This window comes from Danio rerio, chromosome 5 (genome assembly GCF_052040795.2).
Source record: "Danio rerio strain M-AB ecotype USA chromosome 5, GRCz13ab, whole genome shotgun sequence".
Classification (NCBI taxonomy): Eukaryota; Metazoa; Chordata; class Actinopteri; order Cypriniformes; family Danionidae; genus Danio; species Danio rerio.
In genome coordinates this window covers 34,542,501-34,569,749 of record NC_141025.1, presented here as the reverse complement: position 1 = coordinate 34,569,749, position 27,249 = coordinate 34,542,501, and the positions used below count along the sequence as shown (strand labels likewise).

Here is a 27,249-nt window from a genome sequence, read left to right as displayed (position 1 = left end):
AATTGTGTCTCATGAGAGGAGGGAATTTATTGAAAACGAAATAAGTAAATAAATTAAGGAAGTCTCTAAATGGTTTTGCCATTTGAATTGGAGAACACTAGTAATATTGCAATGATCCCCATATAATATCTCTAAAAACATTCAGGGCCCTATCATACACCCGGCGCAGTGTGGCGCAAGGCGCGGCGCAATAGTCTTTTGGTAGTTTCAGCTTGGCGCAAGAGTCGTTTTGAGGCGTTGCGCTACGCTGTTTAAATAGCACATGCATTAGCGCTCATTTGTGCGCCCATAGGCGTTCTGGTCTAAAAAGGAAGGCGTTCTGAGGCGCACTGCTGGCGCGTTGCTATTCTGAGAAACTAAAATAGATTTTTCATTAGACCAAAACTAACCCGGTCTAAACTCCAGCGCAGAGTTGCACCTCGCTTACGCACTGCTTAATACGCACAAGAGAGCAATAGGCAAATATCTTTACATATGAAAAAATTTAAATATTAAGGATATATATAGGATATAATAAGAATAGATATAAGATATAAATATAAAGGATTAAAATATTACAAAACATTATTTTCTAGCCTACATAAATATGAAAAATCACTGCTTTTATGTCTTTATCTCGGGAGGCTTTTTCAGTTCATTCAAAACAATTTGCTTTTGTATAATGTTATTATTATTAGCAGTATTATTTAATATATCCATATTTATATTTGTTTTATTAAAAACAAGCTTAGATTTGCCCACCTGTCAGGTTTAAGACCAAATGGGGCATGGCAGGTGTATTTGGAAATAACTCAGTATTTTGACCCCACTTGGCCATTATTGTTCATTTATTCGTTTGCTAGAAATTAGAACTGAATTTAGAAATAGTTTTGAAACAAATCTTTGCACTTAACAAACAAAAGTATTTATTTATAGACTAATTGATGTCTGTGCGTAAAGGTTTCTCTATTCAAGAGCGAAAGTGAAAGTAGATCATTTATCTCTCATTCTCATGCAGTAGATGCTCTGTTTAACAGTTTTCTGTTAAAAAAACTGTCAACTGTTAACTGTTTGCTTGTGAAATGCTCATTTTTTCCACTTAGACTTACTTTGCGTCCTGTAAATAGCGAATGCGCTCTTGGTGCGACGCAGCTGGGTCTTAAAGGGAATGGGAGATGAGACTCTAATTGGTTTATTCTCAAAACACACCTATAACTCATTAATAAATTCTCTTCATTAATTAAGAAAATAAACTCAACCCTTTTAGACCATGCACCTAGGCGCAAAGCAGATTTCCCGTCCTTAAATAAGCAAAAACGCGTCCTGACACGCCCTGAAAGCGTTTGCGCCCTGCGCATGGACCGTCAAAATAGAGCCCTCAATGTGCATGGCCATGTGTGAAAGTAGTTTCCAAAAAAGTATTTTACAATAATAAAAGTTATATTATATAATATTGCGCATTTAGTACCATATAAAATGAAGATCCATTGCGATGAAGACTGAAGATTCCAGAATCTATGAACATCAGAGTAATAGCGACCACTGCAGTCATGGCACTAAGCACGTTCATTATAAGAGACGCTTTTACCTACAGCAAGAATACCTGATATGTTAAAGTTGAAAGTTACAGTGAGTGTAAAACATTCTTAAGTGTTGCCATTAACATTCCAAATATGTCAAATTTTATTGTTATGACATATAAATATATGTCATATACTGTATATAAATATATATATAAATGTATGTATGTATGTATGTATGTATGTATATATATATATATATATATATATATATATATATATATATATATATATATATATATATATATATATATATATAATGGCAGAAATTAATTGTGTAATGTGAACAACATTGTCGGACTAAATTAGAATAGGGTGTCCCTATTTTCTGAGGGCTGTAACCAATTTGTTGTCAATACTTTTTAAACTCATGCATAAAAATCAAAATATTTTACTTTACATACATGTACATACCACACACAGATGAAGTTTATTTTAGAGCAGCAACATACAGAGATCCAGCACTGATAAAAAAAGGAAACACAGAACATGTGAAAATTCTTTCTGGAAATAAATAATCAGAGACAATACATTTAAATAATTAAATACAACTTACAACAAGTGCTTCCTAGGTGATACCACTAATTACAGAAAGGTCTGTGTCATACATGTCATAGTTTGTGGTCCATATACCAACTAAGAAAAACATGAATCCAGTCATAATCTGGACAGTCTACAAAGAATAGATATTCATTAGGGGTTTTGTTTTGTGTGTGTGTTTTCTTCATAATGGAATATCATTCAGGTTTGGAAACAGAGACATAAAAAAAAAAAAAAATATATATATATATATATATATATATATAGTTAATGCACTACATAAATCAGGGGTGTAAACCTGGAGAGCTGCAGCTCTGCTCAGTTTTAACTCAAATTAAACAAACCTGATCAAAACTAATTGAGTCCTTTGGACTTGTCTTAAAACCACAGGCAAGTGTGTTGGAGCAGAGTTGGAATTAAACTGTTCATGTTCAGTTTCTCAGTCCTGACCTAAATGTATTCAGACTGGCACACATCTCTTCATACAGTTTGACAGATTGTTTCAATTCTCTTCATTGCAGAAGAACAAGTTACAGTACTCAAATATTCACAAAATCATTGAAAATTATAACTGATCATTAAAATACATTACCCCTAGGCCTTAGGTTGTGAAAATGTTTGCAATAGCCAAATTGTAATGCGTTCCTTTGCCCTCCTGTCCATCATTGCTATTGACAGTATTTTGCATCATCTGTGGATTTATTTGGATGACGACTGCAGCTTTTTCAGTTGAGATTAATTTGCTGCTTTCCATTCTCTAGCCAAAGATTTGACATGGAATTCAGATGAACTTTTTTGACTTTCTGATAATAATAGTGGATTATAATTTTTTAATTTTTTTAACAAATATGCCTTGAAAGTTTTACATTTTGAAGTCTAATGGTGAAAAAGAGTTTAGATAAAATGTATGTGCAAAAGTATAACAATAAATGAACGACATACACTAACACTGTTACATGTTAAAGTCAGAAAAGTCAAACAGTAATTTTTGACTAACATTATTTTTCAATGTTAATATAAATATATGCATTATGTTAATAATAAATAATAATAAGATTTTTTTTTATTGAGAACTTATTTAACCTGAAATGAAAGCTGTAGCTGTTGATGTCTAATGCTGTTATGTTGCATGTTTGTGTTTGTGGACTGTAAAAATCTGCTAGGGAGGAGCTTGAGGCAAATCAGCTTTTATCTATTATACACTCAGGATTCTGTTTCCCCATGTCATGTTGTTTCATGTGCTTTTGTTATGTCATGCGATTCCTTTATTCAGTTTTCCCACCGTTTAATTGTATTCAAAAAGTTTCACGTGTATTTCCACCCCTTTTAGTGATTAAGTTAATCAACTATTGTGCATTTATACTCCCTATAAATATTATAAGCTTAAGAAATACAGAAAATCTACTGTAAAATTACAGCAGAAAACTTATTTTTGAATTACAGGAAATTTCTGTTATTTTACAGTAAATGTCCTTTATTTAATGGCCGTTATTTTATGATATTTTTTCTGGTACCTGAAATAATGGAACTTTTTTTGACAGTTTAGTTTTGGTTAGTCTTTGTGCTGTCTTAAATTGTCAAACTCACCGTCGTTCCTGTGTCCCAGTTAAGTGTTTGTAAATAAGACATTTTTAATAATCCCTATTTTCTGTGTTATTGTGGAGAGTGCACACATGACAAATACAAAATAGTTTGAAAATACATTAGGAATAGCGTCATTTCATACAGTATTCAGCTGACATACCATGTACTAAAAAAATAAACAAACTTCAAAACTAATTCTGTGCTTGAGATGGAATTAAAGTTTATAGGTTACAAATTTAATTATGCTATTAAACTACAGTATAATAATGAATGCATGTGTATTTGGGACCATATTTGACTTATTTTAGCAGTATATTTAACTCATAGGCTGCAAAACAAATTTAAAATGCTTTGTTCTTTTTTTAGTCCAAATTTCTAAAAATTGTTAAATCAAGAAGCATTATCTAGACAAGCAAAATAATCTACCAATGGGGTAAGCAAAAAATCTTGTTTTTCTATTTGGCATAATATTATTTTGCTTATTCCATTTTTTTACCTTACCTAATTATGACACATTAATTAATAACATAATATGTTTAATAATATAATACAACATGTTTGATACTATGTTTTGCGTGTCTAAAATACTTCTTGATCTAAGTATTTGTAGATATTTGGACGAGAAACAAGACAAAAAAAACTGTTTATTTTCAAGGTAGATTTAAATAGTAATTTTGAACGCATGTGAACATGGTATTCATTGATAAAAATAATAACAAAGTTGACACGGTTGCTGAGAAGTTAGCTCTGTTGCCTCACAGCAAGAAGGTCACTGGTTCGAACCCCGGCTGGATCAGTCTGTATGGAGTTTGCATGTTCTCCTCGTGTTCGGGTGGGTTTCCTCTGGGTTTCCTCCACAGTTCAAACACATGCTCAAGGTAAATTGAATGAACTAAATTGGCCGTAGTGTATGTGTGTGAGAGGGTGTGTATGAGTGTGTATGGGTTGCAGCTGAAAGGGCATCTGCTGTGTAAAACATATGTTTGATAAGTTGGCAATTCATTCCGCTGTGGCAACTAAGCCGAAGGAAAATGAATAAATGAATGAATAATAATAACAAAATGTACACTGTGCAATCAATGACAATACATTTAATATAATATTTATGTATTTTTTTAATTACAGAAAGCTGCCTTTTTCAATCACATGTACCTGTAACTGTAAAATACAGCTTATCATGAAGCATCGGTTGCCTTATCATTTTCCTGTGGTCTGACTGAGGCTTTGCTGTGAGACTGAAACTTTGGTCTGACTGAAACTTTGCTGTGAGAGATTTCCCTATCTGAAATTTCTTTTAAAAAATATGTACTGTACACTTCTTGTTTTTGGCATTGACCAAACTGGAGTAAGACGTGTGTAACCAACTTAAGAACATGTGAGAAAATAACATTTATCATATTTTGATCATCAGTATTTATAAATCTTTTTACTGAAACACTGGTGAGAAATATTCTGAACTGTATTAGATGCAGAACAGACTACAAAGACACTTACGAGTCAATTTTTCTTGCAGAGCAACAGCAACTTTACTCTGCAGAAACCTTGTTTTAGACATTAACCAGAAAAAAAAACTCTGATACCAGACTTCTCAAACATGTCTAAAACATGTAAATATAACCAATGTTCACTGCCATAGTGGAGAAAAGGAGAAATGGACAGCTAACATAGCACAAAAAAAAATTACAAAACATGTTACTAGTAGCTGTATTATGAAGGCTACATTTCTAATTGTAGAAGATGTGTGCTCAGTTTATCCTCACTATCTAATTGTGTTGAATATTGATTATTTTAATATTACATTTCTTAATGCTAAATTTTGCTATCATGTTTGGTTTTGGTTTTTCTTCACAGGTTGAATGTGGCTGCTTCGTTTAAGGCTAGGGATCATCACTGTGCTAAATTCATTTAAAATCTTAAATTCACACATCATATTTTCATTTTAAAATAACAGTCCAGACTTCTAGTATGTCCTGGGGGCTGCCAATGTATTACTTAAATAATTACTGCGGAGTTGACATGGACTAATTCATTACAGTTTATTTCTGTCATGTATGGTCAGTATTTTATAAATAGTCATTTAGGTCTGGCTTTGTCTTTAACACAACAAATGCAGTTAATTTCTTCATAATTGATGCAACTTTGAGAATATCAATATTCATATCCTAAACTGAAAAGAAAAAAGAAAGCAAACACAATATTTATTTACTGCTTAAAAAAAACTTTGTGTATGTTATTAAATCTATTTTCCCCAAATTTAACCAATCATGACTTATTTTAGACAAATCTTCACAATCAACATAATGAATGCCAATGCCAACTAACACAAACAAAAGTTAGGCTATTATTATTTTCATTGTTGATTAATTGCTGTTGTTGATGACATGAGAACAGATGTAGATAGTTGTATCTTTGTTGCTGGCATAATATTTAAAGCCAATTAACAAAGGAACATTTCCTGGTTGCTTTAAATTTCCTTTCGTTCTTTGGTTCTCACTTATTTAATCTAAATGAAACAAGCTAAACAAATCATTATGTCATAGCAAACAATTACTACACACAGGTAGTAGGCAGGTAATAACATATTTACAACAAATGTTTTACCTGTTATAGCTGGCTTTCCAGGCACATCCTGAGATACAGCTGGAGATGATGAACTGTAGAATGGAGAACACCAACAAAAGTCCAACGATCCCCATATCATGTCTCTAAAAAATATATAACATATTATTATGTTTAATTGAAGAAATAATATCCTCTTACTAATACTAAATGTGCTTTCCCAAATATAATTCCATTATGCTTTCATCAGAATCACCAGGCTTTTAAAGTTGCATTGACTACCTTTGTCACTTTTATGAATATATTTTGGTGTCTTTTCATCATTTTAAGACATAAATTACCCAGTCAAATCCAAGACCAACGCACACAAAAAAATTTCAATTAGTTCAGTTAATTACTTTTTATGTATTATTCTTTTAAGTAAATTAAACAAAAAAAATCTATAAAACCAAAAATCAGATATACAGATATTTCATTCACACAATATAGTATCTGTAACAATAAACAGTCTGTGTCATAAATACTCGCTATTTATATACTCTTGACTGCTGCACTCTTGAACTGAAATGACTTGTAACTCTATAGACATCAGTGTAAATGTGACAGCTGCAGTCATGATACTGATCACATTCACTGTAAATGAGGCCTTCACCTATGAATAGAAAAGATGAACATTTTAAAATAACATCCCAGAAATAACATTCCAAAAATAATAAAAAACCCTTTATACATTACTGAATAGTGGCACAAAGGTGAATCTCTAGGTGTTCAGATGTTTCAGAAAGTATTGTGACTGTGTATATTCTCTTTATGCAAAGGTTTCAGTATGGCTACCCTAATACTAACCTAAGTTTTCATTAAAAGTCATATACAGTGCATTCGGAAAGTATTCATAGCACTTCACTTTTTTTGATGTGATGGTTTTTGTTGCCGCTTGCTGATGGAAATGATCATATTAAAATTTTACACTGTACCTATCTTGTACTTTATCCTGCTTCATGTTGGTCAATACAAAAAATTATTTAAAACAGATTTGAGCTTTAGAAACTTACAGTAACTGTTGAAAAAAAGAATATCAAGCAAAGTCAACTGTGCACTTGATAAAGCTTTAAACCAGAAGTCTAATTTGTTGGTCATTTTACCATCATATACTGTAAATGCAAAATATATACAGTAAACAAAAGATGGTATTTGGACTGCGGCTATTTCTATATTGTGAAATGGATTAAACTGCACAACAATTTCTTGTGTAATGTGAATAACAGAAGGAAGAGTTATCATGCACATTATTTGTACATACCACACATGCATTAAATTTATTCTGGGCCGCAACGGACAGAGATCCAGCACTGATGTACTGAGAAATAAATACAGGACTTGTTAAAGTTAATTTAGGAAAATTAGAGATATTAATGCAAAATTATTGACAAAACTTACAACAAGAGATCCCCAGTAGGTGATGCCACTAATAACAGAGAGATTTGTTCCAGGGTGTCCATAGATTGTGGTCCGTACAATACCAAATAAGAAAAGCACAAGTCCAGTCAGTATCTGGACAGTCTAGACAAAACAGATTTGGGTCAAGTGTTTTTCTTCTTAGTATATGACAGAATGTCATTCATGTTGACATACAGACAAGATTTTTTTCTCTTTATTTTATCACAGAAGACTCATACAAGACACTTAAATGTTCCCAAACACAAATAAAGCTGATTATTAAATGCATGTTACCCCCAGTGCCTTTGGTTGTACTTTAAAAAATCCCTGAAGAGACATATCGTGATGTGATCCACTGCCCTCCTGTCCGTCATCACTAATAACAGCATTTTGTGTCACCTGTGGATTTATTTGGATGACGACTGTAGCTTTTTCAGTGGAAATTAACGTGCTGCTTTTCATTCTTGCCATCGATTTCACCTGGAATGAATAGTTTAGCATTTAAATTGTAGTTCACAAAAAACCTAATGTTGTTTCTCCACATTTCATGTCAGCACAATTTAAAAAAAGAAGCAGTGCACAATAAAAAATACTGTACTCTGATATAGGCTACTCATTTCATAATCATTTGATTTTTTGAGATACTCGAGAATTGTAGATTATTCTAAAATTTTGATGAGGATGTCTTTGAATGTGTTCTTAAAGATAAAATTTTTGTTGTATCTACAAAATATTTTGCATGGTAGCATATTTTGTAGCCTAAAGTCCAAGCAAACCACAAATCGAATTTAAAGGAAAGTCATAGAGCAACAAATTCCACTAAATCTACCATTGGGGTAAAAGATCACTAGGTCAAACGATGAAGGTTATTTTAAATTGACATAGATGTAATACAAAATATGTATAAAGAATTATGATAAAAAAACATGAATGTTAATTGATGCATGAAATATTTTACCTGAAATGGAATGAGTTAATGTGGATGTCTGATGTTCTTATGGTGCGCCTTTGTGATTGTTAACTGTGAAGAACCATTAAGGAGGAGCTTGAGTCAGATGAGCTCACTTTATATATTTAACTATTATGTTGATGCATTTCTTTATAAAATTTACGCGAAAAAAAAAATACAAAAAGATCTGTATCTCCAAGCCAAAGACTAAAGAATACACGTCACTCGTATAGTTTTCAATGGGCAAAAAATGTAACAACCATAAATTATATTCAGTTCAGTTCATCTTTATTTCTATAGCAACTTTACTTTGTAGATTGTGTCAAAGCAGCTTCACATAGAAGTTTTAGTAGACTGTGAGACTAGTGTCATGATCTTGTTCTCTTCGAGTCTGCTTGCAAGCAGGGCTGGACTGGGGCAAAAAATCGGCCCTGGCATATTGGGCCAGAGCGGCCCACTAAATTCAATCAAAATGCTATCTATCTATGCACGTCCAATATTTTTTATCAACTCATATTCTATAAAACACAAAAGCCATATATATGAAATAAATAAATAAATAAATAAGTACAAACTTTAATATCAATTTAATTTCTGTATACTGTGCATAAAGATATTTGTTGAGTTCTAAAAAAATTTAAAAACACTAAAAAAACACTATTCATTCATTTGTTTTTCTTCGCATTAGTCCCTTATTTATCAGGGGTTGCCGCAGTGGAATGAACTGCCAACTATTCCAGCATGTTTTATGCAGCAGATGCCTTTCCAGCCACAACCCAATATTGGAAATCACCCATACACACTCATTCACACACACTCATACACTCCACACACTCTCAAACAAATGTTTGCATGACTATACAGACCAAGTAGAATAATATAACAAGGAAATGTCAGTTTTCAACATCAAACAGCGAAACGAGCAGTTTTTAATGTTTAAAAATGAATGGAAGGGAATGAGACCGGAAGTCTCGTGCCAAAAAGATTCAAATGGCAGCGCCCACTCGTCTGCGGAGAATCAGGTCAATACTCTCACCTGGGGTCAGGGCCGACCCAAGCATTCAGGGGGCCCTAAGCAGGATTTTATTTGGGGCCCCTTTGGTGCAAACAATATGACAAATTATCGTCAATCCTTGATAATTTGCACACTATAAATTTAAAACACACATTATCGATTTTATTCGCTGTAGCTGTGTTGCTTACATCATAAAATATATGTTTTAAGACAATTCTAAATATTATTCTGCAGAAACAACTTCCTATTGATCCAACTTTTTATATGACTACTTGCCACAAATCTAAATAATTAGACACAAAACATTAATATGGGCTGGCAGAAACAAAAGCAGCTGGAAGTAGCCAATAACATACTTATTTTTTATGATTATTCAGGCACAAGACGCTGCCAAACAGTCAAACATATATAGTGACAATAAAGAATTTTTTTTAAAATTGGATATAAATGTTAATACTGAAAAAAATCATATTGTATTTTGTAGTTCAAATAACTTAAAACATCTATTTAAAATAAAATCAAACTAAATCAGGAAGCATTTTCTAGACATACTCGCATATCAATCAAATTAATAAATATGTACAAAAAAATTTTCAGTTTTCAGAAATAATTCTAAATTAAGTTAATTTTTTTTTGTAAAACAAATTAATCTGCCAATGAGATAAGTAAAATAATCTTATTTAAAACCTAAAACAATCTTTTTTTTATTTACCCTAATTGGCGATTATTGAGCTTTTTTTAATGAAAAATTCACATAATTTTGACTAAAATCTTTCTAGAAAATGTTTATTGGTTTAAGAATTTTTAGATATTTGGACTAAAAATCACACAAAAACTATAAGAAAGAAAATAGTTTTTGCAGTGTATTTAGCTACCAACTGTCAATTGTATAAATCAGAAGCGTATTTTTTTAATCGCCAAGTTCATGAAAAAGCATTTTGCTGCTGTTCCGGGCACTGCTGCTTCAATCACGATATCAATGATTCTGCGATATATTGATAGATCACAAGATAACCAGCCACAATATATTACAATTTTGGTAAATGAAGAGGGAAAATGCATCAAAAATTAATGATGAATTTCTTTTATAAACACGTATTTATAGAATTGCAACAATGTAAAACAAGCGTTGCAAAAATGCTGATGTGCAGAGAGGAGTTTATGACTGAAGAGAGCACATCTCTATCACAGCAGCAAAATCTCAATTTAGTGGAATATGCATTTGATAAAAAAAACTGCCAACTTAGTAATTTATTGCTTTCTAATTTTCTGTAAACTTAAAACACTTATTACAACTTGACCAACTAATTTTATGTAAACATGGAAACATTTTATGCTTAGCCCTGGTTTATTTCTAATAAAAAAATATGTATTCCCTCTATTTTTTTCAACTGATCAGAATGCTCTGAGAGGTGAGCACAGACTCCTCTGAGCACGTATGTTTTCAGCAGTGGAGAACATTAGTTATTTACTCATTTAAGGTTTTTAATTCCCCTATTATTTTTTTGCCAAAATATCTACAAGACTTTGACAAGGTCTGTAAGAGTCAAATAAATGCAAGGCCCTTTTAATTAAACGTTCATGTCGTATTTATATCTTTATATATTTTGGCGGAGTTAAAAAGTTTGAGCACATAAGAAGTTGCACACGCCGCGGGCACGCGCGAGCGATATAGCGAAGTGAAAGCGCGTCTGTAAGAAAGAAACTAGTGGCAAATTCGGGGGAGCTGGATGTCTGAAACACACAAATACATTGGCCCAGCTTGGACAGAAGAAAGTGTCTGTATGCCTGAGATATTCACCATTGCAATGGCTTATCTCTCAGACTCAGTGGTTTACATGACGCTGGTGTATGTCTAACGCCCTATTCACACGGGGCTTCAGCGTCAACGCTTGACAGAGGGCGTGTCTGAAGTTGGAGCTGAAACGATCGTCATAGAAGCGTCAGCCAATGAAATTCAGTCAGCAATAGGCCACTGTCTGAGCTGGTGTATTTGCATACAGCGATCTGATTGGCTGACGCTTCCGTCGGCGCTTGAAAAGTTGAGCTGGTCCCAACTTCTGCAGCGAGGAACGCTTCTGAAGCGGCGCCGACGGATCCACAATGCAGTTCGGCAACGCCTGACGTCACCCATTCAAAGTGAATGGGAAGCGTTGACGCTGACGCCCCGTGTGAATAGGGCGTAATGATCCGAACTTTTCAGAATCGCTAAATGAAACGCCGGTGTATTTCCCGCGATTTCTCTGCGCCTCCCTTGCGTTTCTTCTCTCTGACTCTCGACTATTTTGACAAATACACACAGACGACGCACGCTTAAAAGGAGTCCAAAATAGGAGTTTGTGATTGGGCCAGCCCAATGTCAATACCGAAAAGAGCCAATGGGCTGCAGAGTGTCACATGGCCAGCCCGGCTGTATGTCCGGGAAAAAAGCATCTACTTTCAAAGTCACAGAGATCACAGCAGCGTCAATTAATAAGGCAGAAAAAAACGATAAGCCTTTTATGGGCCGATCAGATCATAAGAAGATGATCAGCCCGGCCCAAAAAGTACGTCGGCCCACCGGGAAAGTGCCCGTCTGCCAGGTGGCCAGTCCGCCCCTGCTTGCAAGTTAGGTTGGGCAACCTAAAATATTGTAGCTTTTGTCATGAATCCAACATTAGGAAACCAAATTTGAAACACACTTGTTATTAAAGTTTGAAATTGAAATTTTTTCGTAAGCTTGGCAAACAGGAGAATTTTAGAGACCAACTAAAGTCTCCAACTACAAAAAAAGGAGCTTATCAAAGATCAGAAAGGGGGTTGTCAAAGATGGGCAACGATGGGCACTTGTTAGGCTTGCAGTGCATAAGAAGAGATTCTTTTGTTCATAAATAAACTATATGTATGATATTAAATTTCAAGGTAAACTATGTAAATTCACGTTGTGTTGCTGTTGCAGATGGATAGGACAAAAACATTTATCACGTGTTGCATGTTGTGTCACATGTAATTAGGACAGTATAATACAGAGCTGCTGCGATGAAGTCTGGAGTGTTTGAGCAGGAGTACATATGCGAGAGGAAGCTGAAGGGTTATGGAATGCTGAATTGGATTTTTTTAAGACACAGGAGCTTTAAAGCTGAGCGGAACCAGCAGACAAACAGTGTTTTTGTGCTAGAGGAGACCAGTGTAGACTCTGAAAAATTGAGGTTGGGTAAAACAAGTCAGGGCAGGAAAGATCCGGGGCTGGAGACAAAAAACAAAGAGACTTTTTAATATTTTTTTCCATTAAAATAACAGGCTTAGTTATTACCACTGTCGCCTCACAGCAAGAAGGTCACTGGTTCAAGTTTGCACGTTTTCCTAGTGTTCGCGTGGGTTTCCTCCGAGTGCTGGGCACGGCCATTTCTCCTCTGGCCAAAAATCTTTTGCAGAGCTGCAGTATAGGCACCGGAGGCTGCAGAACACTGGACATCCATCGTGGAGAAGCTGCAGGAGTAAGGTCACCGACGAGTGTTCAGGCTGAGCCACAGGATTAATACAAAGACTCGGTAACACTTTATTTTGATGGTCCATTTTAGTATTAGACTGTCTGCTTAATATCTGTTGATACAGTTTCTTCAGCAGACATTTAACTGAATATAAGAAACTTTGCAAGTACATGTCAACTTACACTAACCCTAAACCTAACCCAACCTAACAATCTAATGAGAATTAGTTGACATGTTGATGCAACGTAACTTAAATTCAACAAACAGACTATCATGGTCTCATGCTCTCCACTCCTCCATGACTGCCACAGCATGTGCTCAGGATACGGCCTAGTCTAGGATTATGGTCCAGGACCTCTTTAAGTCCTCTATGGTTGCCATCATCTCTTCTCAGGTCACAATCTCTAGAGGCCTCGGTATGAGTATCCCCAGGTGGAAATAGTTGAACAGAAAATAATTAGCAGCATTAAATACACAATGTTCATTGTGTATTTAAATATCAAGGCAAAAATGAAACGCTCTAAATAAAAATAGCAGTTATATGAATAAACATGATAAACACATAATTATTTCTAACAAAATGCCTAGTGCATTAAGACAGTATAGTGTGCCCTCGTGCATCATACTGTTTTGTGGTGCATTGTGTGTATGCTTTACTAAAAAGATCTTTAATCTAGCTTTGAACTAGGAGAGTGAGTATGAGCCTCAGACATTATCAGGAAGGCTATTTCAGAGTTTCAGAGCCATAAATGAGAAGGCTCGACCTTCTTTAGTAGATTTTAGTAGACTTGCTATTTTAAAGTTTTGAAATCTTAAAGCGTGTTGGGTTGTAGCAAGACAGATTATTTAAAGCTTTATAGGTAAGAAGCAATATGGTCATATTTTCTAGACCTTGTATGAACTAAGATGCTGCATTTTGTACAAGCTGAAGTTTATCAATAGAGGACTTGGGACAATCAGCGAACAGAGCATTACAGTAATCCAGCCTAGAAGTCATAAAAGCATAAACTAGCTTTTCTGCATCTGAGATGGACAGCATACTTCATAACTGAGCAATATTTCTCAGATGAAAGAAGGCAGTTTTAGTGACATGGGAGATCTGAACTGAGATCTTAAGTCAAGCTGCTATCGAATATAACACCCAGATCTTTTACAGTAGAGATAATACTAATTATGCATTACTCTAATTGTAGGTTGAGTTGTGAGATCTGGGTTTTGGCCCAATAAGTAGTTCTTTTGTTTTGTCTGAATTTAAGAGAAGAAAGTTGTTGGTCATTCAACAGTAACATTTAACAGTCTTTAATAAACTCAGTTAGCTTAGACAGTTCAGAGGTCCCATCAGGTTTTGTTAAAATATATAATTGAGTATCATCTGCGTAGCAGTGAAACGTATAGGAAAAGCTCAACGGGGCCATAAACAAAAGTATTGAATGGCAGGGGGAAGGGGTTGCTGTGCGATATGGGACCTTAAAAAAATAGGGCATTCCAAAAGTATATACTTAAAACTATGGTTTCTATTGAAATATTGACCTTTTGAGAAAACTTGTTCTTTTAGTAAATGTCATCAGCTAAACAAACAAGTCAGATCAGATCATTGCAGTATTAATTCTGCTACAGTTAATATTTAAATAATGTAAATATTCATATGTCCTCTTTGAGCTATTTCTCTACAATCAGGCTCATTCACATTGTCTGATGTATAGTTGTGCTTTTGCACAAGGGCAAAGAAAAGACTAAACAAACCAACAAAGAAAAATACTATGAATCTGTATTACTGATGATGCAGTATTATTTAATGCGCTGATGGTTTTATGAAGAAACAAACAAATGCAAATCTTAAGAACTCTTTATTTACATTATTGTATGCTGCTAAAGCATTGAAGCTAACATGAACACAAAGTAGAAGAAACAAACAAAAACACAAGGTTCATAAACATTTTGAAATGTCAAAAAAAAAAAACTACATCAGTACACAACAACTAATGGTACTAATTACAACTGAAATAGAAAAATGGGAACAAAAAATAAATGCAGTAAAAACTGACGTAAACAATTTACTTTTTTTATTTTAGCTGGAAATACATATCCTAACATACAAAAATGTAAAACACATACCATTTGCAACATGCTAAAAATTACACAAGTTATACAACCAACTCAACCCTAACTATTCCTTTTACATTATATTTGTTTTGTCAAATTTTTTTATCCTCACAGACAGTAAATGATGATTTGTAATGTCTATGGAATATTTGGGGCATGCTTATGTTATGTGTTTCTAAGTATTAATTTGAATGTATCTATAGCCAGCGTCAAAGGCAATTTTTTACACTAGACAAGCAAATATGACAATAAAGTTAGCACTATATTAGAACTATGTTTTGCAAACATCATATTATATGTACTGTCTAATCAAGGAGACAAGACTGCTAAAAACAGATAAATAACATTGCCTGCTATTAAGGTTGTTAAAACACTGCTATCAAAGTAATGTTATTTGTTTAGTGAACACTAGGGCGAGTAATCTTGTAAATACTCTAGACCTCTTCACTGTGACTCACTATGCCTGGAAAAAAACAGATAGATGTTGGCACACAATGAATTTAGAATCACCATAGAATAGAAATAGCAAGATTTTTATTTAATAGTTATAAACAAAAGTATATTATTTTCATACAGCTTTCTTTTGTTTGTTAGATTTTATAAAATCCTTGTAAAGGACCCAGGTTAAATAAATGTCCATGATCACCGCTAAATTATTTACCTGATTTAAAGCCACATTAACCACTGCAGAGTCAATGTTGCAGGTGACCTTGCAGGCAAATCCTGAGATACAGATGGAGATGATAAACTGAAGGATGGAGAACACCAGCAAATTTCCAAGGATTCCCTAAAGAAATTCAGCACGATCATACAGTATGAAACCCAGTGGTACAATTACTAAACTGTCAAATATTTTTATGATTTTATTCAGTTATATTCATTTGAATATATAACACAACTATAGTGCATCCAGAAGTATTCATAGCGCTTCACTTTTTCCAGTGAATACTTCTGTACATGTGATTTTTTTGGTTTTTTATTTTTAATAAATTTGCAGCAACTTCAAAAACTCTTTTTTCACATTGTCATTAGGGCTATTGTGTGTAGAATTTTGAGGAAATAAATTAATTGAATCCATTTTGAAATAAGGCTGTAAACAAAATTTGGAAAAGGTGAAGTGCTATGAATACTTTCCGGATGCACTGTAAATACTTTGCAGTTTTTGTAGTGTATGGTGTCTTGAGGCATTAGGTCTCAAGTCATTGCAACAGAATATATAGTGCAATGTTTAAAAGTAAAACTTATTTTGAATCAATTGATATTTTAGTGAATTATTCAAGTAAATAAAACATCAATTAAAATCTTAAACATACAAAATTCTTAAAATTTTTATATACATTGTATTTACCGTTACATTTCCACAGCCAGAGTAGTAGCAGCCATAATTAACAAAAAAGAATAACTCTATGGACATCAGAGTAATGGAAGCCACTGCAGTTATGGCACTGAGCACGTTCATTATGAGAGATGCTTTCACCTACAAGAAGACAGTCTAAGCATTGAATAATGATATACAAGAATAACAATGGCTTACACTTGCAAGGTTTAAAACTATAAACTTACTGTGTAAAATAGTGATGTCCACACATGTCCTTTCAGTCCACATATTTTTAGTGATAAGAGAACAAATGTCTTGTTGAGATGTTTTAGACTAATGTGGTAAAAGGGAGTTTACCACAAAAAAAAAAAAAAAATTAAAAAAAAAAAAAAAAATATATATATATATATATATATATAGTAGTCTTTAATGTTGTTCTACAGAATGCTTCAGTATACAAATGCATCATTCTGTTCCACAAATATATTTGTGTTGCCTAAATCCACCCTAAAATATTGACATTCTCACTGTAAAAAACAACAAAAGATAATTAAATAGTAATTTTAAGTTACCATACAATTTAAACACAGCAAAAACTATATCTATAAGTGCTGTGTGAATTTTGCTACTTGTTTCATGGCAAAAATCATTTGCATTGGGCTTTAAACACATAGTACCTTTGTATCCATATCCTATACTGATTACTTCTGGACTGCTCAGTGTTTCACGGCTTGTAATGATTTACGCATGCAATAACTTGTGTAATGTGAATAACAGATACATTAGAAATAGAGTGACAAAATAAGAATGGTCACAAAAATTATTAAGCATAATATAAGCACATACCACACATGCATGAAGTTTATTCTGAGCAGCAACAGACAGAGATCCAGCACTGATGTACTGAGAAAAACAAGAGACATGTCAAAGTTCATTCTGGAAAGTAAGAATAAGAGACAATAAAGCAAAACACTTTTTTAGAAACTCACAACAAGAGATCCCCAGTAGGTGATACCACTAGCTACTGACAAATTGCGGTATCTGTAGTTAAAATCGATGGTGAGTACAATACCAAACAAGAAAACTATCACTCCGGTCATTATCTGGACAGTCTAAACAGGGCAGAAATTAATTAATTGCAAAGCATTCACAAATCTCTTCACTTGAGGACATACAGTATGACAGCAGGTTTTTATTTTCTTCTCACTGAATAAAAGATTATTAAATTTTATTAAATGTATATTACCCCGAGTGCCTTTGGTTGTGCCTTGAAAAATTCTTTAAGAGCCATATAGTGATATGATCCTCTGCCCTCCTGTCCATCATCACTAACGAAAGAATTTTGTGTCAGCTGTGGGTTTACTTGAATGACGACTGTAGCTTTTTCAGTTGAGATAATCTTGCTGCTTTCCATTTTTAAGTTTTCACCTATAAATAATTAATCATTCAAAAATGTTCACACCTTCCTTTTTAATATTATTGGGTAACACTTTATAATAACTACACACTATGAATAATTTATTAAGCATTATCTTGTAGTGAAATCATTATCTGTTAAGCATTTACTCCACATTAATAAATGTTTGTTAGCAGTTTATAACTGCAGCTGTAATCTTGACATATAACCAGGGCCAGACGGAATCTGCGAAAGGTTTTTGCTATTGCTGCGGAGAATTTTGGTAAAAATCTGCGGAATTATTTTGGGAGTATCATAGCTAAAAACTTAATATGTTAAATAAAAAATAATACATTTTAAACTTTTATTTAATGCTTAAAATTCAAATCCAATTAGATTCACTTCATTTGGTAAACAAAGCAAGTCTTTCATATGATATATCTACTAAAAGACAGAAAATAATACTGTACAAACTGCACAGTACATAAATCAGATAAAATTTTCATTTTAGTCAATAACATTAATTAATTAAAAAACTTTTAAAATATAGATTTAAACACATTTACTTTACAGAATTAATGATGGGCTAAAAATCTGCGGAAAATCTGCGAAATCTTTTGCGTGCAGATCTCATGTGGGCCTAATTATAACCACATTTTTAATGTGCTTAATAATTTCATACTTTGTTGATAATTTATTTTCATTAATAAATTAATTATTGCATTATTTACAAACCATTTGTATTTAAGAGTAGTTGATGGTTTTTAAGATAATTCAAAATGAGTTGGTAAATGATTCATAAACTATTGAAATCAACATTTCAATACCGTATTATTCAGGCATATAGTTATGATTACTATGTTTGGTAATAAATGCTTAATTACCTCAACTTCATGCAGTTTTGTGACCTAATCTAAAGTAAGGACTATTTATGCTTTATAATCCCTTATAAATGACAATTAAAGGCTCAGCGTCACATTATACATGTGGTTATAAGTCAAGATTAGAGCATTTGTAGCTGCAGTTATAAACTGCTAGCTAACATTCATTAATGTAGAGTTAATGCTTAACAGATAATGAATTCACTATTTGCTAATGCTTAATAAATGATTTATAGTGTGTAGTTATTATAGTGTTACGGAAGATTTTGCCTAACACAAACAAACAAATAAACAAACAAACAATCAATAAACACAAATCCTAAATTCTGAGAAACACTATTAAGATTGGATTGTATATTTTGTTTTGGGAAGGATGTTTTAAAAGCTCTGGGAATAAAATTCTAGAAGGATATTCTAGCTAAAGCATACTGTAGTATTATCGTAAGGTAAATGATCACTAGTGTAAAAGTTTACTAAAGTCAAAAATGTATGTATATTAAAGCATCATAAATAAAATACCTTAAACGTTAAATGATATATGAAATATCTTACCTGAAATAAAATGAGTTGTTAATGTAGATGTCTGATGCTGTTATGGTGTATCTTTGTGTTAGCGGACTGTGAAAAACCACAGAGGAGGAGTTTATGTCAGATGAGCTCACTTTTGAGCAATATTTTAATGAATATGGTGATGCTCGTATCCCTAAAATTCAAAAACCTTTGCATGAAGTAAACAACTACAAAATACAAACAAAATAATGCTCCAGTGTGTTGGTAAATCTGATGTACAGCAGTGTGTTCAAGTTTGACTTTAATTGTGAAAGACGCTTTTTATTAAAAGTTATGCATTGTGTTATTAAAAAAGTGGTGGTCTTGATTCTCGCAGTTTGAAATAAAAAGTATGATTTATAGATTCTTGTGTGTTTTTGTGTGTGTGTGTGTGTGTGTGTGTGTGTGTGTGTGTGTGTGTGTGTGTGTGTGTGTGTGTGTGCGTGCGTGTGTTTGTGCGTGCGTGCGTGCGTGCGTGCATGCGTGCTTCAGGTATACCCTATATGCTGTGGCAACCAAATACCTCAGCATATAAATTTGGACCTACTGATATTATTCTACATCAGAAGTATGCAGATTCCTGCAGTTATAACACTGAACACATTAATTTCAAAAGAGACCTTCATTTACAATAATAGAATATACTAAAGTTAAACTATTTTAATTTTACTAAAAAAAATAATTTAAAAAACTGCAGAAAATCATGTTTACTTTAAATAATGACAACCTGCTTAAAATTTTCCATTTTTAAAAAGCCCATACTTTAAGTTTAATTTTGGCTGTTAACAAGACATTAGCTATGACATTTGCTTAAAAATCCAATTTTCTATGATTAACTATTAATAAAAATTTGATAATATATTTTTTAGGTACAAAACAAAAGTTAATACCTTAATGATAGGCCGCTAATAAGAATGTTATTATAGGGCAAGAACTGTTTCACATGTTTCATGTGATGTTATGTTCAATTTTCAAAAATGACTGGCTCAATACCTTTAAGTCAACATTATAGTTTATTTGAAAAGCATTGGTTGTGCACACCACATTAAAGGTACTTGTGGGCAAAACTTAATTTTTGAGTAGAAGCCAAAAAAGGAGACATTTTACTAATATACAACTCAATAGTGTAATTACATTGGGAAATTATGATCATGATGTTTCTATCCATATCTAATCTCAGATGGACAGTCATTGATAAACATCAAATAATTGTATTGCTGACCAGCGTGTACAACATATCCGCTTGTTAAGTGGTGACGTGTTTGTGACGTATGTATACTGTTTCCGGGTCCAAGCCGCCACTCATTGGAGTGGAGAAATCATTCGTTTATTATCACGTTTTATTCCTATCACACATTAAAGTTAATTTTACATAAAGTCATAGTATTCACAATCTCTGGACTTGCTGCATAACAAATACCAAAATTTTAACAATTTATAAAACAATGAATCACTTTCTGGCCATCGGATATTAGGCATGGACATATATATTGCGATCGTGACTTTCGAAAGTATTAAATCGCTTTGTAAACGTATATTATTACCATGTCATGAATCTCCCCATTCAGTTGAATAGAGCGCTTGGACCCGGAAGCTGCTCCGCGTAACGTCACACTTAACAAGTGGATTATTCTTTATATTTTAAATGGTTGATCACTGCAGAATCAGGGCTGTAGGTGACCATGCCAGCACAATTTTGTGATACAGAAGGAAATGAAGAACTGAAGGATGGAGAACACCTGCAATATTCCAATGATCTTAATGTCATATCTCTAATAAAATGTAAAGATAATGAAATGAAAATAGTTTCAAAAATAATACCCCTTAAAATATAATGTGTTTCTAATAATAGTGCAATATCCTTTAAGTAATTAATATTACCATAAAATGAATTTCTGTAGTCATCTTGAAACCTTAATCCAAACTCAACTGACATCAGCGCAATGGCAACCAATGCAGTGATGATACTGAGCACATTCATTATATGAGAGGCTTTCATCTGCAGGCAGACAAGGTAATACTGAATGTGAAAAGTGACAATAATGGGATACATTTGTTAAACGTCAACTTTAAAATGTCTTTTGTAAAATGTTTAACTTCTTTTATCTACATACTTTTAATGATAAAACACTATAGAATATTAGATGAGTTAGGCAAGGTCAATGGTTAGAGTACAAATGAAATTAACCGTATGATTTTGTTAGCTCACACTGTCAATTTTATGGAGAACAATTCATCTGTGCATGTCATTAAGAAAACAAATAGTCCTTTTAAACTAAAATTAAAATCTGAAAATGCAGTTTTTTTTTGTTAAATTCTCAGATTGCGTGATTTTGAGGTATTGAGCATGATTAAAATACACGTCCCTCAAACTATCAGTTTTGACAACAAACAGACATGGTGAGGAGGTGTCTGTTAGGTCTCCCGAAACCCTCTTCCCAATCTTTTTGAATGAAATGCTTACTTTACTACATCCATTCAGATCACAGCATAAAAAACAAGTCACGCCCACTGTTTTATCATTTAATATTCTGTTTCACAATATGAAAAAAAAAACAGAGCGTCCGGTTCATATGGACTTTAAGCAGATTCTAAATAGAGGGTCGAGTTGTATTGGTTCTCTTATACCAATTAAAAACTTTGCTGCTAAATAGATGATGATTTGCAATGTGTATACATCACACATATTACATGTACACCACGTGTGGATGAAGTTCATTCTGAGCAGCAACAGACAGAGATCCAGCACTGATGTACTGAGAAAGAAACACAGAACAGGTCAAGATTCATTCTGGAAATGAACAATCAGGGGCAATAATACTAAACAACTAATGAAACTTACAACAAGAGATCCCCAGTAGGTGAGACCACTAATGACACAAAAACTTGGAATTGGGGTAATTGTAGTCACTGGTGGTGCGTACAATACCAAACAAGAAAACCACCACTCCTGTCATTATCTGAACAGTCTAAACAGTAAATATAGTTCAAGTGTTTTTTTTTCTCATAATGGCGTATCATTCATGTTGGAATTTGCACAATCAGAAGCAATATTAATGCTCTAATATAGTCTAAAGGCAATCAGACATAGCACATACACCATTTGTTTATTTTATTTTATTTATTAAATTAAAAATTTGAACAAAACAATTAATGAAGATGATTTATCATTACATGCATAACCCCCAGTGCCTTTTGTGATTTGCAACATCCTTCAACTCTACCCTGCTGTCCATCATAAACAGTATTTTGCGTCAACTGTGGATTTATTTGGATGATGAGTGTAGCTTTTTCAGTGGAGATTAACTTGCTGCTTTCCATTGCAAAGGTCTTCACCTGAAATTATCAATCAGGAATTCAAGAATGTTCACAACTTATTTAAGGTTTACTACAGTATTTCTATTTAAAGCAATAATATATATTATTATTATTATAATATATATATATATATATATATATATATATATATATATATATATATATATATATATATATTATTATTATTATTATTATTATATATATTACAATAAAGTTGCATTTCCCTTTTTAGCAAACATTTTCAAAGATTATTTTATTTGCTTTATTTCATACATATTAAACAATGTATTGAAGATGATCCTTATTTTTTTTACACTCTCACAGTCTCTTCCATCTCACCTCCCCCAAACTCCTGTGCAGATCATCACCCAGTGTCAGTACATACAGTACTGTAAAACTACTTTAAAATTAGTGCTATTTCTAGAGCCACTGTAAATGTTTCTCTATGTGAATGTTGGTCAGGGGTTAACGAAATGCAGTTTATTGTCAATCATGGCTATCTAAAGAAAGATAATTGTGAACATTATTTAATGAAATCCAATCTTGCATATTAATTAGTGACATAATCAGGGGTTCTAAAATATATAATAAAAAATATCTCAGATGTTAAATGATGCATGAAGTATTTTACCTGAAATAAAATGAGCTGATGATCTGGATGTCTGAAGCTGTTTGTGTATCTTGGTGTTTGTGAACCGCAAAGAACCGCTAAGGAGGAGCTTAAGTCAAATGAGTCTTTACATTTAGTGTAAAACTACTAACTTACTAACAGTGTTGGAGAGGTTACTTTGGAAATGTAATAGATTACAGATTACAAATTACCCTATTTAAAATGTAATAAGTAGTGTACCTTTTCGATTACTTTATAAAAGTAAAGTAACTTATTACATCTGATTACTTTTAGGTTTCTAATGGATATTTTCAGCTAAATCATTTTCAAGCATTTACACTGAGCGGGTGTGACCTAATCAAACAAATCAAAAGCATCAGAATAGCAGCTCTATTATAAATGGCCTTATCAGAAGGCATCATGCATATCAAAAACAGTCAAAGCAACAGATTAACATTATTCAACATATTTGGATGTAATCCCATTTGTAATCTTTAACATTTTCACAAGTAACTGTAATTTAGTTACACATTTTTTCTCAGTAACTGTAACTAATTACTGTTACTTTTATTTCATAATTAAATTACATAACACTGTTACATGAAACTAGTTACTCCCCAACACTGGCTACTAAGTATCATAAAGTATAGCCAATGTGAAGGAAAACTATTAAAAGCACCATCAGACATGTCTGTTTACAGTAACAAAGTATTCTGTTGCTGAACCTTGTTAAAAAAACAAGTTTACAGTTTTAATTTACAGTTAAATAAATTCAACTTAGATGGAAAATGTTTTTTTTTTTTACAATATATAATATTTATATTGTATATTATATTCTATATACAGTTGAAGTCAGAATTATTAGCCCCCTTTGAATTGTTTTCTTCTTTTTAAAATATTTTCCAAATGATGTCTAACAGAGCAAGGACATTTTCACAGTATGTTCATATTCTCAATCTACATATTAGCATTTTGTTTTGTTTTTCTGGTAATGCAGTTACTGTGTTCACATATTTGACATGTGAGTGGCAATTTTTATAAATGATAACGTGCATATGAATGTTTGCTATTCTACATCTCAAACCAAACATTTGAGTCCAATATACATGTTTATTCAAAATCTTCCAAAATACAACCTTTGATTAACAGCATATATGAAAATACATGACAATGTCTTTATATAAGACCTTGCCTTAATTATGCAAATATTGATAAGGGCAATTTTTCAATGTATATCACACAATGCAAATATTAACTGTATATACAGTATCTCTTGTATTGTTGTCAATAACAAAATGTGACGTTAACTCCTTGCAGCCTTTGGATGGTAGGATCTTCTCTGTGACTCTGTGAAATAATGGATATACTGTACAATGTCAAGAGATTTAGAGTATCAGTTTAAACAAATATTTTAATTCTGCTAACAAGATCCACACATTGAGTATTGGTTGTAAAACATGCAATTAATTTCAATTATTTTCAAGCTACCAAGGTTAAAGGCAGTTTACTGAGTAACAATCTGTTCACTTTTTATTATTCTGCCAGCTTAACTTTTGGTTGTGCTTTGTTTGATGAAGGGTATGAGTATAATTTTAGTTTGTTACTGGGATAAATCTGGGTATCACTCTGGTAATCAAAATACTAACATCACCAGCACTAAATCCTTTACCTAGTTCAGTGCCACACTGAGCACTGTAGAGTCCCTGTTACAGGTGGCTTTGCAGGCGAATGCTGAGATATAGACGGAGATGAAGAACTGGGGAATGGTGAATACCAGCATTACTCCAATGATCCGCAACATGAAATACTACAAAAACAATAATGGATGGCTTTGTTAATTACATTAACGTAATTATGTAACTGTAAATGTCTTGACAATAAGGAAAAATATTTTCAATAGTTTGTTCTCACCATTAAAACATGAATGACAACTAGAGCTTTAACGAAAACATATACCAAAAGACTTTTGCTAAAATTGTATAGTAGGTTTGGAAAAATAGGTCACATTTTACTTGAAGAGGGTGTTCATATGACTGTCATGAAACATTTATAATCATGACATGAAACATGATTTTATGCATGATATACTGTATGCAGATTTTATGCATGCTTATGACAGCTGTCATTGAATGTAATTTGCTCAGCTACAGTATGTCATTTTAAATGCAAAGATGACATGGTTTGAGTTGTCTTTCATGACTTTGTCATGACAACTTGCCATTACCAAGACAACATAACTTGTCATAAATCTAATTTTTATGAAGCCATTATAATAGTGTCAGGCATGTTTTTGATCATTTTGTTTTTCAGTGGAGCAAACAAAATTTGTTATTCAAATTTCTCAATAAAAGTGTCAAAACCCTGTCAAATATTTTAGAACAGCATCATTATTATTTAATAGCTCTTATCGATAAAATCAATTTGTACCAATAGTTGAGGTCAAGAATTAATGAAGCTGTTACAATGATTATAATGAATTACATTGGCCTCGTGACAATCATGTTTATGATGGATTTATGACAGGTTATGTGCTAAAACAACGCACATACAGACAATATTATATACTGTGCATGTACTCTAATACCTCAACGTATAAACTTGGATCCATTGTAGATAATATGAATATTTGTATGGACATCAGAAGAATGCTGATTCCTGCAGTTATGGCACTGAACACATTTATTCCAAGAGAGGCCTTCATCTACAGTAACAGAGAACTGAGAACAAACTTCACCCAAAAACAGATCATTGAAGAAACTTTTACAAACATACTCAAAACTTTCAACTTAAAGTAACAAAAACATCAGATATCTAAAACCATTTTGTCTGAGCAAACGGAAAAGGGTGTGTTGAGAATGAGCCATATACCCGCAGTATGAGACTATAGTAGAGGCAGAATTATGTATTAGAAATGATTTGTATTTCCCTGACAATACAGTTTTAATGGCCAACATGAAAACAGTTCCCACAGAAACCCACAGAAAGGTCCTCATAACGTTAAGCCCATTATCCAAAATATTTTGTTTACTTATGAAATGTTTGTAAATATATTTATTTATTGATTGTTTATTTAGTTTCAGTCATACTATTCAATGATACACATTTTTTCCTTCAATCATTTTCTGTTTCAGATTTTGTGAATGTGTAAAACGTTTTATGAATTAGATTTTTGGATATCCCATGTGCGGTGAACTAAGCTCTTTTTACTTCTTGGTATGAAAAGAAAATTTAGTTGGCACTGGATTTTTTTTTTTTTTTTTTGTGTCTTGTTGGAAGACAGTTTTAAAGCAAAGTGTTACAACCATACATTCACGGTAAAGAAGAAATTTATTTATTTACGGTTTCAATTTTAATTGTGAGACTTTGATCTCAGTTTCAACATTTTTTTCTTGTTGAAAAGTTTAACAAAGTGATTTTTATTGACATTTTTAACATTCTAAAACAATTTTATGTGTACTGTGGTAATGTAAATTATTAAATTCCAAAGATATGCAGTGAGCTATCAATACTTTTTATGTTATTTTATTTATGATTTATTTTTCTATAAAGTATTTGTTATATATTGTTTCAAACTCATAATCAAGCAATTAAAATCACTTAGTACCAAGTGTAGAGTTGATTTTCAAAATGAAAAAATGTGATTAAGGTCAATAAACTAAAAACACAAGTGAATCACAAGCCATGGGCAACTGTACTATTTAATAGAGTGTTACAGCTACAAATACTGACCACAAATACACAAGAAATATGTATGTTGAAATATGTGGGTATCATATACATACCAAAATAAAATGATATTTATACTGCGCAGCAATCGACAGAGATCCAGCACTGATGTACTGAGAAAGAAACAAAAGTTTACAGAGAGAAAGTTTATTCTGGATATTAAATTGAGAGGCAATATAAGGCAAACTTTTATATGAAACTTACAATAAAGGATCCCCAGTAGGTAATGCCACTG

General features: G+C 32.6%; 2 protein-coding genes and 1 long non-coding RNA gene across 7 annotated transcripts in view; all 3 read right to left on the bottom strand.

The window, feature by feature from the left end:
• Positions 1–4,747: 4,747 nt before the first annotated feature.
• Positions 4,748–7,545, bottom strand: LOC147844033 (uncharacterized). The gene is made up of 2 exons (XR_015491398.1): positions 6,285–7,545; positions 4,748–6,186 (listed from the first exon to the last, which is right to left on the bottom strand). It is a non-coding gene; the product is annotated as an uncharacterized LOC147844033 (long non-coding RNA).
• A 7,397-nt stretch (positions 7,546–14,942) lies between these two features.
• Positions 14,943–27,249, bottom strand: part of LOC137490134 (membrane-spanning 4-domains subfamily A member 4A-like) — a 171,384-nt gene continuing 159,077 nt past the window's right edge. Inside the window, exons 3-11 of one of the 2 annotated variants that reach the window (XM_087253651.1) lie at positions 22,060–22,116; positions 21,242–21,359; positions 19,364–19,429; positions 17,781–17,962; positions 17,524–17,646; positions 17,381–17,437; positions 16,565–16,693; positions 15,878–16,003; positions 14,943–15,679 (exon numbers count right to left, since the gene is read on the bottom strand). In XM_087253651.1, the coding sequence (XP_087109777.1) occupies positions 15,674–15,679; positions 15,878–16,003; positions 16,565–16,693; positions 17,381–17,437; positions 17,524–17,646; positions 17,781–17,948 (609 nt within the window). In that variant the 5' untranslated portion in view covers positions 17,949–17,962; positions 19,364–19,429; positions 21,242–21,359; positions 22,060–22,116 and the 3' untranslated portion in view covers positions 14,943–15,673. The remainder of the gene's footprint in view (positions 15,680–15,877; positions 16,004–16,564; positions 16,694–17,380; positions 17,438–17,523; positions 17,647–17,780; positions 17,963–19,363; positions 19,430–21,241; positions 21,360–22,059; positions 22,117–27,249) is intronic. The other variant, XM_087253650.1, reaches the window with a different exon arrangement.
• Positions 22,064–27,249, bottom strand: part of LOC141385840 (membrane-spanning 4-domains subfamily A member 4A-like) — a 164,263-nt gene continuing 159,077 nt past the window's right edge. Inside the window, exons 4-9 of one of the 4 annotated variants that reach the window (XM_087253653.1) lie at positions 27,219–27,249; positions 27,071–27,127; positions 25,873–25,989; positions 24,958–25,095; positions 23,310–23,386; positions 22,064–22,696 (exon numbers count right to left, since the gene is read on the bottom strand). The exon at positions 27,219–27,249 is cut by the window's right edge and continues 89 nt beyond it. In XM_087253653.1, coding sequence (XP_087109779.1) covers positions 24,958–25,095; positions 25,873–25,989; positions 27,071–27,127; positions 27,219–27,249 — 343 coding nt within the window. In that variant the 3' untranslated portion in view covers positions 22,064–22,696; positions 23,310–23,386. Of the gene's footprint in view, positions 22,697–23,309; positions 23,387–24,390; positions 24,636–24,957; positions 25,096–25,872; positions 25,990–27,070; positions 27,128–27,218 lie in introns of those variants that run through there. The other 3 variants (XM_087253652.1, XM_087253655.1, XM_087253654.1) reach the window with 3 other exon arrangements.